This window comes from Ictidomys tridecemlineatus, chromosome 1, assembly GCF_052094955.1.
Source record: "Ictidomys tridecemlineatus isolate mIctTri1 chromosome 1, mIctTri1.hap1, whole genome shotgun sequence".
In the NCBI taxonomy this organism is placed as follows: Eukaryota; Metazoa; Chordata; class Mammalia; order Rodentia; family Sciuridae; genus Ictidomys; species Ictidomys tridecemlineatus.
In genome coordinates, this window is record NC_135477.1 from 61,656,735 (window position 1) to 61,672,463 (window position 15,729).

General features: G+C 38.4%; 1 protein-coding gene and 1 long non-coding RNA gene across 7 annotated transcripts in view; one reads left to right on the forward strand and one right to left on the reverse strand.

The window, feature by feature from the left end:
* Positions 1-15,729, reverse strand: part of Bicc1 (BicC family RNA binding protein 1) — a 274,906-nt gene that overhangs the window by 3,037 nt on the left and 256,140 nt on the right. For 5 of the 6 annotated variants that reach the window (XM_078041869.1, XM_005334327.5, XM_078041886.1 and 2 more), the window contains 4 exons: positions 14,917-15,071; positions 10,228-10,384; positions 7,004-7,164; positions 4,535-4,634 (listed from right to left, as the gene is read on the reverse strand). In XM_078041869.1, the coding sequence (XP_077897995.1) occupies positions 4,535-4,634; positions 7,004-7,164; positions 10,228-10,384; positions 14,917-15,071 (573 nt within the window). Of the gene's footprint in view, positions 1-1,827; positions 1,907-4,534; positions 4,635-7,003; positions 7,165-10,227; positions 10,385-14,916; positions 15,072-15,729 lie in introns of those variants that run through there. The other variant, XM_078041873.1, reaches the window with a different exon arrangement.
* Positions 899-15,250, forward strand: LOC120885846 (uncharacterized). Its single transcript, XR_005728591.2, has 2 exons — positions 899-1,059; positions 14,152-15,250. It is a non-coding gene; the product is annotated as an uncharacterized LOC120885846 (long non-coding RNA).

A 15,729-nucleotide genomic window follows, 5' to 3' on the forward strand; every position in this document is an offset into this window, starting at 1 on the left:
ACCCCAGTGAAGCCACAGCCCCCGTAGTTCCCCAACTCATGAAATGTATGCTTTTTGAGTCAGAAACATGAAGTCCTCTTCAGTCAGAAATATGAAGAAGCATGTCAGGTTTCTTTGAATAAAAATTTAACTTGGTACAGCTTAGAAAATTAATACTTGAGAACAAACTATACTTGAATCCAAAACATCAGGAAGAGTGAGGTACCCGTTTTTAATTGTAAAGAAATGAGAGTACTTAGAAAACACTGTTTAGTTTGTCTATCGCCAACTAAAGATTATTAACAAGAAAGGGGAAAAGTTCATTGAAGCAGACTTCTTCATTTATGATGATGCAGCCCCACCATCAACAGACCCTGGACTCACTGATGGAACTAACTCTTCATACAAGTAAAACTGTCAGACTCTGGAAATCAGTTTCTGATAAACACCAAACACAAATATCTTCAGTTTCAAATGGAGTAGAAGTATTATGCAGTTGACTGGAAGTTGTCTTTCCTTTGCTTGAGGGTGGCTGGAACAGGTGATTCAATACCTTATGGAATTTGGCTCTTCAACCATCTATACACACCATCCCTTCTTGAATTCTGAAGTTACACCGTAATTATGGTCAGAGACATAACACTAAGGATAAGACCACTGACAGGCTATATGTTTGTTTTTTTCTGCCCATATGGTCAGAATGATCTGGAGTTCCGAAAGATGGGTCAATACCCTTAACGTTGTCCCCTAATGCTTTCCAAAATGTACCTTCCTGCCCTATAAGGGTCAAAGTCACAGTGGAGACACCTCTCTTTTGTTCATATGTAGTTCTTAGCAGAGAAGATAATAATGATTTACAAGCACTTTATATATGTGCTACTCAGTTCCTCCCTAAAATTACCATTCTATATTTTGTAGATGAGAAAACGGATTTTTAAAAATAGTGAAAGTCACTTGTCCACACATCTGTTGAGTGATGAATCTGAAGCCCCACTTCCCTGATGCAAAGTCAATGCCCTGAGAGACCCACCAAATGGAGAAGACCACCCAAGGCCTCAGGAAGACAATCTTGAGAAAGTGGTAAGTACAGGCATACCCCAGAGACAGCATTATTTAATATTCAGAATAAAATATTTATTTTTAAACAGAGAAATGCTGAAAAACTCTTTTGAAAAAAAAGTGGGGACAATATCTTTACAAAGATACATGCCAATGTGCATACTGAGGGCTACTGTTTCAAGTTCCTGCAAAATCACAGTAGCAATAACAATCCCATCAAAACTGAACAAGTGCATTTGTTAAAGGAAAAAACCTGCAACTACAGCACTTCATATTCAAAGACAAATTTACAGGAGAGTCAAGAATAAATGAATCCCCTGGAAAAGTTTACCATGGTCACACTAGGAGACTATTTTCCATTTTCTTGCAGGGGAATAAACCTACAAATCAGAATACTGTCATAGAGAAGAAAAGGCAAGAACTGAGGCTCAACCTCATTCTTTTCTAGCACACACATGTGCAACAGAGCTCATGAAAACGACTGAACCACTAAATACAATTAAAAAAAAAACATTGAAGAATTTTTTTTTTCTGAAAAGTCCCATCAGCTTGAAAAAGCAAAATGGTAGTGAGGGAATTCAACCATACCCTAAAGATGCAATATCTAACAGATACATGTATATAATTTGTGCTTTGCATTTAAAAAAAATCTTCCAGAGAGGTCATCAAGCAAAGATCAAATCCTACTGAAAAGATTAAGGATTTTTTTTTTTTTAAATAAAAGCAAACTCCTTCCTCTTTTTTTTTTTTCCTCAGTAAGCCTAAGGGGTAGTTTGGAAAAATACCAACCTTTTTCTTTGAAATTCCAAGGTTCACACAATCCTGGCAGCTCTCAGGATCTTGTTGCGGATCTGAACAGAGTCACAAACTAAAAGAATAGGTCGGGAAATGTTAGATCTACCTGAGGCTGGGATGGGAAGCCTGTCAGCAGGATTCTAACTTCCTTTCACTGAGTCTCTGCACATTTAGCTAAACAATCACTATGCTATGCAGAGAAATCTGTGGACTTTCACAAAATAACTAATTTGTAAAAAAGAAAATAAAGATTTAATTTATTCTTGGATTCATCTCTACAAGAGATAAATTTGACCTCCTCCTATAATATTTATATGTTATCTGGGCCAAGAAGAAAGCAAAACAAAAACCTCATACTTGCAATTATAAAATTTTAAAAGCATGTTTGAACAAACTCTGTACCTAACCAAAGTGTAACTACAAGATAAATGTGAGTCAGGTCTACCTGGCTAGTTTGTGTCTATCCAGAAATGGAATGTTCTGGGACTATAAATGGATGTATTTGTTTGGATGTATTTGTTATCAGATAAGTTGAACTGCAGAAAGAGGCTTTCCGATGAAGAGTTTCTCACTAAAATCTTATTACTTGCAGAGAAAACAATTTACCAGGTTCAAACAAATGCACTCAAAAAAGTAAGGTAAAATCATCCTTAATCAAATACTTCATGCTGTGCAAAGCATTCATAAAGCATCTTATTCAACATCTCTAATTCCCTTTAAAAGCCAGAGGAGCTGTGAACCCCATGGAGGGGCAGTCTACAGAGGTGGCATACAACCTCAACAGACCCAACAACAACAACAAAAAAACTTTTTAAGAGGATTCAAAATCCTTTCTGATTATTCCCCTACTCCCCACAACCCAGAATGAAAGGTACTAATATATTGCAGAATAAAGTTACTGATGATCCAGCTGCAACCTAGGAAACTATTTAGAGATATCTACTCATTGTTGAAAGCTTTACAGAGTCTAAAATTAGTGTGTGAAGAAAGTACTTAGTTTTCATTATATTTTCACTGCCATTCCATGAAACTGTAATGGAGTTCTGGAGTGTACACTTCACTGGTATAAGATTGCTGGCCTATAGATACAGTTTGGCTCAATTCATTAATAAAATTTCATCAATTTCACTTGCAAATTAATAAAAGAATATGAAAGCACAGAAGTTAATTTAAGTATAGGGAATAACCCTCTAAGAATGAGCTTTATGGTAAACAAGTTAAATAAACCACCCTATTGCCACAAATGGTAAAAAAGAAACAACAAGGGAGTATCCTGCTAGTAATACTTACACTAACATTGTCTATTTCCATAAACCCTATCACATTACAGGAAAGGACAGATCTTAAAAACGGCATGTGGCCTTATATAAGCATCTATTCCAATTTATCTTCAGGATTAATAAACCAAAAGAGGCTTTGAAACTCACCCAAGGACCCACAACTTGGCAGAGACAGTGCAGTTTTTTGATGTAGTTTTCTTTCCCTATACTATGACGAATTATGAGAAAACAGGAATTATGCATCTACCTTGTGGAGTATCATTAATGCAGCCTCTTGGGTATATAAGGTTCAAGGTAGATTTCTAAAACTGATGTGTGCAAAACTCTGTCCATAGAGGAGCTGAACAGTTGGCATCAGGAAGTACATGGGCAGAATTTCCACCTCTCTATCAAAGCTGCTATGCTTACATCTGCTTCAGATCAAGGATTCCTTATGGGGAGGTGGGTAGAGTATGCAATGTGCTGCTAAATAAAACACCATGGAGGCTTCCCATTTTTATTTGCTGATCTGATGAGTTGAATGCTGTCTGGAAAGAACTTCCACCAAGTGGATGTATCTGCTGGCTTTATGGAGGTATAGCCTGCAAGTTTCAACTTCTGAAAAAGCAAGTCATTTCTCTTGGCTTCTCCTGAATGTCTCTTTTTGAGAGACTGTACACATATATGATATCCAAGAGTCTTATTGTAAAAATCTTCCAAAACTAATCTCACCTCCTCCCATATTTCTTCATTCCTCTAAACACACTTTTGAGGTACATTACTAAACATTTGCCAACTCCTGGCTCAGCTGGTTCGATTACTTCCAAATGAGTGGCCCCCAATCAGATAAGCCTAGAGCATTGTCTCATACACAGAACAGGCAACAGATGCACAATGAAGTCTGGTCTCAGGAGGCAGACGTTACTGTCCTTCATTCTGTGGCTGCCATTTGTGAGTCACAATTCTATTAAAACATTGAGAACATTTAAGAGTATCCAGATAAACCATCAGGTTGCAAACTACACCAAAGAATGTCCTTTTTGTCCTCCGTGCAGTGATCTTGGTTGGTGTGCAAGGACACACATTTGAATATCATATATAATCAAGAAAATTATTCATGAACCCAGTGATTATTTTGTGATTGCAAACAGGAGTATAAACCACCACCTCCCCTCCCCCATTCTCAAGTTCTGCATGGGGCAATTTTGGTTACATCTTTCTGAAGAGATCTATTGTAAGAAAAAGCATTGTCAAGGCAAGGCTAAGCAGGCCACTGCTTGATGGAGGGGGGATATTCTCCACATTTGTCACACTGTAGGCAGAAGAACCCTCTGAACCTCAGAGTAGTATATAAGTGGCTGATGAGAACAACCAGCCCCACCAGTTGAGACCACTGGCAGAGGTTTTTCCGATTTTAAAATGAGTTGAACATTAATATTCACCTGAGATTGCAAGCAGCATTTTCCTCCTGGCACCAAAAGTAGTAATTCCCAGCTCCTTCAGATCCTGATCTGTGAGAGTGAGGAATGTCTGAAGATCAATCTGTGGGAAAAAATAACAATCTATAACCAATATATTAAGTACTTAATTTCTCCATCATTGTAGCATCAACTCATTATTATAACTATTTATTAATTATGTGATGCCTACCTCCAAAAACTAATTTTGGTGGCTAAGGGACAGAGGATTAAGAAATAAAATGGTGACATAAAAGTGATGATTCTAGCAGAAAACTTAGCTCTGAGCATCCTGGTGGCTATGGCAAAAAGGAAAATATATATGGTACAGAAAAAAAAATATTTGTTAGCTTAGATTCTGGTTTGGTTACGTGATTTTTTATAAGAATGAAACTAAGTGATATGACAGATGGTATCTTCCACTGTGTTGTACAGAAAACTGATAGAATTCCCAGACAATATCAGATTTACAGTTCACTTGGCTCAACCCAGAAAGCAGATTATTTCTAAAAATGGCAACAACAATTTTTGTGCCAAAGAATACAATTGTAGTATTCCTGCAAATACAAAGTATAGAGGGAAATAGCCCAATGATTCCACTCTTCCCTTTAAGACAATGTGAAGGACTAGAAAGGCAGTAGCCTCTGAAGCCAGAGCCTGGATTTAGATCCCAACTTTGCCATTAGCAGCCGTGGGCACTTGGGATTAATAACACAGGGCTGTGGTGGTCACCAACTGTGACTATAGATGTAAAGCAACATATTCAGCCGAGGGAGTAGGCAACTGGCAGCTACGGTTGGTAAATAATGTATATTGATCTCATGAGGTTACTTAATGGGGGATTCTTATTAAATCATATCTAACTCTTAGAAAATATCCTACAAAAAGATTGCCAAATTTCAACACAACATTTAAAAAGTAAAATATACTTTTAAATTATATTGACCACAATTTAAAATGTACTGATTTGATTTTTAAGGTACATCTAGATTTTATAAAACCTTAAGATCATTTATCACAGCTCTAAAGATATGTTTTTAGAAGTTCTGTTCAATAGACCCCAGACTTAAGGCACGAAGAAAATGGTGTAGGTCACCACTGTCTCTAGTACATCTCTGTTGTTGCAGCTTGAGAACAGTCACAGACAATACATAAACAAATGGGAGTGACTACGTCCCAATAAGGTTTTATTGACAAAATGAGGCGGCAGGTTTACAGGCCACAGGCCTAGTTAATAAAATATTGGATAAAGCTATTCTGGCTGTGCATGCACATGTTTTATTTTTGGAGGAATGGAATATGAAGTATAGAAAATAACTTATATTTCCTATTTGAAGAAACATAATAATAAAGTCAAGCCTAGATACTGATGAATAACATTCTCTTCTGGGTCTAGACAAGTTAAACTACATCTGCCCTTGTGCTTCCCAGTCAGCTGCCCTCATGGAACCAGCAAGACTAAATAAATGGAGACAGCACTGTAAAGGGTTATCCAACCTAGAAATCCTTAGTTAAATGAACACTATCTTAGAAGAAAGAATATAAAATCAATTCCCTGAAATTCAGCATACACATGGCAATTTGGGTGTAACAAAAGCATAGCATAATTAAACTTAATTATTTATTTAAGCCATGGTCAATACATTGAATTTATGATACAAGAGACCTAATAATAAAAACCTTCAATTCTTTGTCAACTGGTACATGCCTGGGGAAGACTGACTTTAATCAAATGTTCCCAGACACAAACTGAGCCAACAAGCACCAAACCAGGACTATGTCTTACTGTGAAAAAGAGAAAGTTACAGAACCGTTTTAATTTTCTGAGGTACTAGGTTTGTGTGTCCTAGTAACATGACGTTTTTTAGAACATATCATGCTCAGTTCTTTTTTCTGTATGTCAGTACATAGCAGGCATGGCTGATCAGTTTGATCAAAATCCATAGTTCTGTTTCAGTTCAGGCAAATCCCAAGCAGTTATTTCATGAATAAATGAGCATATGAAAAAATACAATATTCTGTGAGAATATACTGATGGATCAAAAGGAGCTAAAGATATTATTTCAGGAGCTGCTATTTACTTCTATGATAACAGACTCAAGGAGGAAACCCTGTGAGCTGCTGCAGTCTTGATACTGACCTTAGTGAAGCTGTGAATCCAACAGCTTCTATGAATCAGCAGAGCAGAGCTAGGTCTTTCAGCTAAACAGGCGGAGGATGGCTAGGGCGCATTTTTGCAAACACTATTTTCTATATTTCTGCTATTCTATGTTTACTAGCCGCACTAAATAAATAAGAAATGGGGTGACATTTTCTTTAGCAGCAAGGACAAGCTATGAGATGTGAGTAAGTACTCAATGATGGCACAGCCATAGGTCAACGAGTGATTTCCTTCCAGAGGTTGTCACACACACTACCAAAACAAAGACACCAGGAAAATGAGTAGCGACTGACCTCTTGTTGCTGGAAGACGTCTGTGTATTTGCCCAGGCCCAGTTTGCTGAAAAGCTCTGGGAGGTCAGAGCCTTTAAAAGAGCTGCTCAGGTTACAGCCATTGCTTCCTGTCAGCGAGGAAATGCAGTCCATGTAATTGCTACTGCTGAGATAGTGTTCCGCTGAAAGGCAAAGGAAAGACAGGCTGGAAGTGTAAATGCCCAGAGAGAACATGGTTTAATTAAAAGTTTTAATCGCCCAAATATTTCAGATTTCATTGTTCAGCTGAACAGAGCAGTAGCTGCAGCAGTACAGCAATCCTTTACTGAAATATTGGCTTTTCATTAAGGAAATGCTGGTTATTGCTTTCAGGGAGGCTCTTGCCATTTAAAAGTTACACTTGGGAGGCAGAAATTCAACAGCAGTGCCTCTGTAGTTAATAATCATTCATCATATTCTCCCTGAGCATTCAGAAGCATTTGCTCTTTATAATTGATTTGATGGTGAATTAAATGAGGAGTTGGAAGGAAGACACAATAATGTGTGGGATGTTATTACAAGTCCAGGTGCTTTTGGATGGCAGGTGCCCTCTCTATCTTTGCTTATGCTCTTTTGGTCAGGAACTATAGAATATTGCAACATATAAATCTCATTCCCTAGGAAAATAAAACTGTACAGCAAGTTCACTAAATAACACTTCTAAAATTAGGAGTGATAAGAATGATGCTGATGTTGCTGGGTTTAAATTATGACAGAAAATAATTGGTCTCTTGGGGAAAATCCTAGCAGTAATGCACAGGTTTGCCTTCCCTCCACAGATGATTTGGTGGGTGAAGTTTCTATACATTGTCTGTGGTTCTCAGACCAGGTGACAAACAAGGCTAGACAATGGACCATGGAACCATGTCAAGTGCTTCACCAGGCATTCAAATACCCTGCTCTGGAAGGTGGAGCAGAGTGGTGCAGACACTGCCCACCTGCCTGACCAACAGCTAGCTGGCTCTTGCTGAGTGGGAAAGATGTTCTTACCACTACCAATGTAGCTCCAGGAAGGATTCCTAAAAGATGAACGATGAAGAAGACACTCCCTAAGCTAATCTGATCCATCTAATCTACTCTAGGGATCTGTGCATCCACCAGACCCAAGAATCTTGTTCTGTGCTGTGTTTGGTGCCATCAGTCACTCTCGCCAGTTGTTTTCATCTTCCAACTGAGATGCCCTTTATATACCTCAAGTGAAAGGAATTTCCTCATAAGTCGTCTTTTTCTCTTAAAAATAGATATTTTCTCTCTTGTAGGGAGAATGTGTAGGGAAAAGGCCCCAAACAAAACCCCGAATCCCACTATTAAAAGGTGAAGCAGAAAATGTTGAGTGACCGGTGAGGTGCTGGGTCAAAGGTGACACACAAAGCTGAATGCCATGAGCACATCAGAGTGGCCGCTGGACTTGAGAACATGGAAGTCACTGGCAGGCTGATCATATGATCTATTGTGCAAACAATGGACTTACTTTTCAGACAGTAACAGGGAAACGACTGAAAACTACACTTGAGCCATGGGTAATAAACAGGGATGCCCAGGGAAAAGGGAAGTTTGGAGACCTTAACAAAAGAGTTAAGGAAAATTATCTAAAGCTATGCTGTTTAGCATGATAACATTTGCAACATGTAATTATTGAGCACCTGAAAGAAGACTCGTGGGAATTTAGATGTTCTACGACACACTGGACACTTTAAAGATTTTGCATAAATAAAGGTAACTTTTACTTAAGAGAACTATTTGTGCCTCTGTTGGGCTAAACAGTAAAAACTTAAAGAATGGATATTAAAAATAAAATATTCTGTTAAATGCTCATAATGGCCCGTAACTTTTCTTACATTATCTTAACTACTAGTTTCTACATCCTTTTCAAAACTTCTCCCACTCTTAAAACATTTGACAAAGGCCAAATAATTGGATTTCTTAATCATTCCTCTTTATTAGTGAGTGACTCCACCATCTTAATTCCAAACTTCAACCACATAGTACAGTCAGTTTTAATTATTCAATATAAAACAAAAGAAAGTAGATTAAAATTTAAAAAAGAAAAGCAACAAAACTAACTCCACTGGGTTATAGACTGAACATCATTTACACCCCTAGATTTATACCTGGCACCAGCCTGCCTCTTGGCCCAATCAGACTGTCAGAGGCCGAGGATCCTACCAGTAACTAATAGGAAGCCTCCAGGTTGCTACGGACAGTGCACTCGGGAATGAAAGAATTGATCCTGCTTTCTTATTTAGACTTGGCCAATGACATGATTGGTCTTTTCAAATCTGAGACTCCTGACAGTGCAGTTGATTTGACTGATGGTAACAACTGGCACGTACTAAGTGTCTATGGAGCTCATCTAGTTTGCCTTTCTTCAAGTAGTCTCCAAATAACTCCAAGCTACATGTTTCAGAATTCCAAAATTTGTCAAAATCCCAGAAAAAAAGGATGTGATGACTATGTGAATTCTTGTCTGTTTACCTATCTCTATATCCCAGAACTACAGGCTTTATTGCAGACAAAGCATGGACTCATCCTGGATCTTGGCCATATTTGCTCAGACAGAACACCTATGCTTTAAAGTGAGATTACTGCTGTTTTACTAAGGCTAGTTCAGCTACATCTTGTCAATTTAAAAAACCAAATCCTGCTCTTCACCTTCAAGACCTAACACTGGTCAGTCTTTTTTTTTTTTTTTCCAGTTGTATAAATGCTAATTTGATAAGATTTCTCTCAAATGTTTTCTTATTTGTCTTTTCCTCCTAATCTGGATGTTTCTGTATTATTCATTCCACAAACATTCACTGAGCACCTTCTAGGTGTCAGACAATCTGGTAGGCATTTGAGGAAAAAAAATAACAAGACACAGCCTCACAGAATGCCTGGCACACGGGCACTTACTAAATATTTATTGAATAAAATGGTCTCTGACTTGCAGGGCTCAAATTCTATAGGGAGAGAGAGAGAGATAAATAAATCATGTACTTCAGGATGACAAGTACTAGAGTGGAAAGGTGGACAAAATGCAGTGAGAGGAGAGAACCAAATGGCCTGCTTTCACTGGGAGACAGAGAAAGCTGCACAGAGGAGGTGGCCCCTGGATTACAGCAAGCACTTGATGTCTCTGGAACCAGTTCAACATCACCGCAAGCCAAATAAGCACATTCTAAGCTGATTATGCTTAAAAGTATGAAAAAAAAGTCAAAGCTCACTTGATTTGTTTTGTTTACGCTTGGGGCTGCTAGCAGAAGCCGCAAATTCACTGTGACTTGCGGGTCCTATTCCATTTCGGTCCCTCCAGTTGTCAGATTCGCTTCCGCTTCCCAAGTGCTCACGACTGTTGGACCGTGAGAGGGACACTGATGAGCCCTGTAAATGGTTAAATCCAGGTTAGGAAATTCTAAATAAAGTGGGTTTCTCATGGTGGAAGGAGAAACGAACCCAAGTTAATACCATCACAGTTTACTTCTTTTGCCAACGCTGCATGATGGTTCTCAAGAAGAGACTGGGTTTCCTTTCCATAGCTTTTGTCCTCTGGCAACCAGTGACACAGGTACTATAAAAGGTAAAATATTTTTCCCTCCTTATGGGGACCTGGTTAGAGTTCTAGGAATACCCAGTGCAAAGAATTCCCTATAAAGGGGATTTTATAATTTTGTAATTCAAAAAGTGATTCAAGACACTCTTTCCTACTTTTAGGAAACATAAAGCAAATCTTCCAGCTAGTACAGCAGAGTTCTTTGCCTTGTTTTCACACAAGGAGGATAAATGAACTGAGGATCAAGAAGATCCAATGCTTTGAGGAGAATCAAGATCCTAGACCAACAGTCAGAGGTTGGATATGGGTCTGGAATTCCCTGTGTTACTCTGGCCCAAACAAGTAATGGTCTCTCACCAACAAAGTAGACACCTGGAATAATTTACCTTTTAAAATTCTTCAAAATTATGAAAATAATAATTTAAAACATTTCAAACTTTGCACTAGATTTGTATTTATTCATTCCTTTAATTATTTACCCATTCTCTTTCCTACATCTTTGGGACATCTTTTCTGACTTTTAGGAAGAGATACAGACAATTTAGGGCTCCTGAAACCCCAAATTGGAATCACCAGTGAAAGAATCTTTTATGCTTCAACCAAGAAAAATCCTATGCAGAAAGAAAAAAAAATATAATTGAACCTGACAGTTACCAGAAACATTAATAATGAAATGGTGAATGGTACTTACATATTACAAATGTTGGTCTCTAAGCACTTTTTGAGTTATGTAACCACATCTAAGATCTGGACTGTCTTAATTCACATAGCTACAAGAAATGGTTAAACATGGTGGTTTCTGGAAACATTAAATAAAACATAATCTTGTGATTTACTAGTTAGTTGTCTACTATCTAATCTAAAATATCTACAAAGAGCAGCTCTCTTCCACTCTTAGATTTACAAAGATTTAAAAGAATCAGGCACTCTCATTACTTAGTGCTGAAGAAGTTGAAAACCATCTTTGATTTCCAATGCAAGTTTTTATTTGCTTCAAAAGATAGTGACCAGAGAATCACAGCCTTTGGTACAGGAGTCTCCTGTGTTTCTCCTTTGCTAGCAAAGCAATAAACCTTCTTTTTCCCCTTTTATAAAATAAAAAATTTTAAAAAAAGGTTGCTAATGCTTTTAAGTATGGGTGGCAAAAAAATTCCCAAACCTCTTTGTATCTTTGTTGATGGGACAGAGAAGGTTCAGATCAAAGCAGCCTTTTGTTTGACTTTTGGTGTCCCAATATAACATCAAGTGATTAGAATCATATTTTTGTGTCTTAGAGGAGACCAAAAAGCTTTAAAGTGCCTGCTTCTTATCTAAAGGAGCTCTTTGGAATGAACTGATTTCTTGGTAGCTGCCTGAAAACTGGAAAAAATTGCTCAAGTCTAGCTTCACAATAATACTGAATACAAAACTCCAAGTATCAAATTCTTGCCTCAAGCAAACTTTCTGGAGCAGGGAATCCTTGGTCTCTGGAACACACAGCAAACAGCTCTTATCTATCAGGATCTATCGGCCAAACATGCTTCTGCTTGTAGATCAACATTCTACTTGTTCATTTGGTTTTACCTTTTTTTTTTTGGAAAAAGATTAAGGGCTCTTTCCAAAGGAGAGAGGAGGTATTTCTAGTCACTCTACAATTTAAAATGATCAATGCTGAAAGCATAGCTGTGGTCTTAATAAAAACTATTCTCTCTACTGTTCACAGGTCCTTCCCCACATCCCAATCCACTGAAACAATCCTTACTTCTCTGATTTCAATCCTTCCCTTATGGCAGAACAAAGGGAATGCACACACAAGCAGGTAGAAAGTCAGATGATGCCATGTAAGGGCTCCTGTCCCTTCATTTCAGTAGCTGAGAGATGCATTAAGGGAAAGTCCAAGGCCCCAGAAAAATCTAGAATATCATTCTTAAAGAAAGCTGGATCATATCTTTCCTTCAGCAGCATTTAAAAGGGCAGTGAAAAGCAGCAGCTTACATGGTGAATGCCCATGCTCCAATCCAGCTGGTCACTGCTGCCCTCCCCTCCCCCACCTCAGTGTGAATGGACACCAGCAAGCTTGTGAAGCAGGGTAGCGCAAGACAGGCAGAGCAGGAAAAGCCACCAGAAGGGGTTCAGTCACAGAGACAGGGTCCCCACACCTCTCTGCCCATAGCAAGCAGTCTATCTGACCTTGGATAAAGACTGTAGCAGAAGTCTTTCAGGTTCCTATGCCTATTTTTCCATTGCCCCTCCCTTTAGTGTTGCATCCCCTTATTGCAGTGCTTCTGGAGGGTCATCAGAATCGTCCTCGGTTCTTGGTGGAAACACAGAAAATAGGTTGCCACTCACTCCCTACCTGCTGAATGAGATCCTAGAGGAAGAAAGTGAGCTTTTTCTATCAAGCTCACTAAGTAATTCTTATGCTGTATATTGTGGCAATATGTTTCTACATCACTTACATGTCGCCTTTGGCTATGTGTTCTTGGTGTTAAGCCAGTATTAGATGTAAATTTTGTAAAATGAACTCAAGTTCTTTTTCTGACATTTACTGACCATGTCTTTGAGGAAGACCTTATCCACTCTGGGCTAGTCTTTCTCCACTGGGAGATTGTCAGGACTGAATGAAGAGTGGATGGAAACCATTTAAAACCACACAGAATAAAATAAATGTGATTTAAGATAATTATTAACAACAAATTAAAGGTGCACATAATACTCTGAGGCATTCCTCTGGATGCAAAACGCACAAGTGGCTTGAATGTGAGGAATTAGTTCTACCAGTGAACATTCACATACACAATCTCATCTCCTAGCAGTCTGTTGGTTTGCTCTGAAATCATTTTTTCACTAAAAACTTACTGTGCACCATGCTAAGCATAGCAGGGTCCTCTCTAATATCCTCCTCAGTACACTCAAATGAGAAAACAAGCTCGGAGAAGTGAAGTTACTCATCAAAAGTATATATCTGGTCCGTGGTAGTTATGGGACCCTACTGCCCCTGCCCCTGACCACTTTATAGCGGAAATGATCGTCCTTTTCAACTTGTAATACTGTTGATTTTAGAAGAACTGAATGTGCATTTCTAAAGTCAAATATTTCATCTCTGAAACTACAGAAACACAATCATCAACTTAGCGCTTCACTCTGCCAAGGCAAGGGTGTGTGGAGTGGACAACCATAGGGTGCACCAGTTCGAAGTCTAAGGATTAGCACAGCAGTTTTAAGGTTTCTGGTAACAAAAGGAGATGTTTATTTTTTCTCAGCTCTAATGGCAGCAAGAGGAGTACCTCCCACAGCCTCGCAATTTTTCATAATGATTCCTACATTCTCACTGCTGAAGGTCACCTCAGTCTTTAAATACAGTCCTCCATGTGGCTACTGCAGCGCTAACAATGAAGTTCACAGGAAACAATTCTTTTTAGAATTTCAATAGTATTTTCTTTTTGACTTACTCAAAGAGAAAAATAATAAAACAGCATGTTTGCTTTTTTTGCCTTTCGCCAACAGTCTAATTTATTACAAAGAAAATGGGTGGAGAAAAGAAGGGCAATCTACAAGTGCTAGTTATTAGACTAACAATTATGAAACCGTTAACCAGTATTTGTTTTTCCTTGTGCAGGGCTCCAGCTGAACACCATGTTTCTTGGATTAATCACTTTCATCCACGTTTGGGTTTGCAGCCCCCCAGTATCATGTGTGTATTGTGGGTGCTCACTCTCCAGCCCCACTCCCATGCCCAAAGCCTCATGCCAAAACCTGACACTCGTAAAGAGAAAAGGCCTGCGTAGTGAGTCACATGAAGCCTGGCTGAGGAGTATGGAACTCTGGACCCTCCTCCACATGCTAGGAATGCCAGCTTCCTGGTCTCACCCGGAGTAGTGCAGCCAACATCTGGGAAGCATAAAAATTTTGGAGCTCTTGTTTGAGATATTTCCTGCTGTGTTCTTGGCTCATCTGAACAGAGAATTTTTAACTCATATCTGAAAACCTGTTTTGGTTGAATATTTGCCTTTTCCCTCTATGGTGGCCTTGCTAGTGATACTCTTAGACAAAAGGCCTCTTTATATATTTTTATGGAATATTACATCTGCCCTTTACTTCATCTTAGGACTACAGTCACTTATGATACCTCTCCCCCAACAAAAACACACTTAACCAAATTTACATCTCCATTAATAGAGTATCAACAACTTTGAGAGAAGGCAGATAAAAACCATAATATGTAGGAATGCATCAATTTTATAACAATACATTTATAAGATAGAAATAAAAACACATGGCCATTAATAGTTTTTCCTGATGTCCATAAAAAACACAGGGAGGGGAGGACCAACCCCTTCTGCTGAGAGCAGACAGGCACAATGGGCAGAGCTTGACTACAAACCTCATACGTGGTCGTCATTGTGGGCTTATAGGACACATGGTTGGCTCTTCTCAGCTCCTTGATAGTTTCAGCCGGCATGGATTTAGAAAACCCTAGGCCACTCCAGGTATTTGTAGGTGTTCTGACCTCTGTCACCACTGGTTTCTTTAACATAGCTTTAGAAAACAGAATAGAAGACAAATTCTCAGTGAGGTTTTTTTTTTTTGTGTGTGTGTGTGTGTGTGGTGCTGGGGATTGAACCTAGGGTCTTGTGCATACAAGGCAAGCACTCTACCAACTATATCCCCAGCCCTAGTTTATTTAATGTATTTCTTAAATAAAATCTGAATGTTGAGCTTTGTTTCTTTGATATGTTGAAGGAATGATAACTGCATGTTTCTTTCTTTTTTAATATTTTTTATTCTTAGTTGTAGATGGACACAATATCTTTATTTCATTTTCATGTGGTGCTGAGGTTTGAACCCAGTGCCTCCTGTATGCTAGGCGAGGACTCTACCACTGAGCCACAACCCCAGTCCCTGAATGTTTATTTCTTAACAAAAATATAAATGCCTAAAATACCTTAATAAAACATAACACCCAAAGTTATGATAAATGAAAAAAGGGGGGAGGCTACACAACTTCTAATGATGAAATGGTAATATATTCAAGAAAATATATTCAAGTTCAACAGAATTTAAACAACTTGACCCCAAACATTTTGGGTTTCTTTTTATGAGTGACCAGTTTCTCAATTCACCATGAATTTTGAAAAACTGTTTACTTAGCATACTAAAAAACAATCAAAGTACAAATCATTAGTACATCACTTAC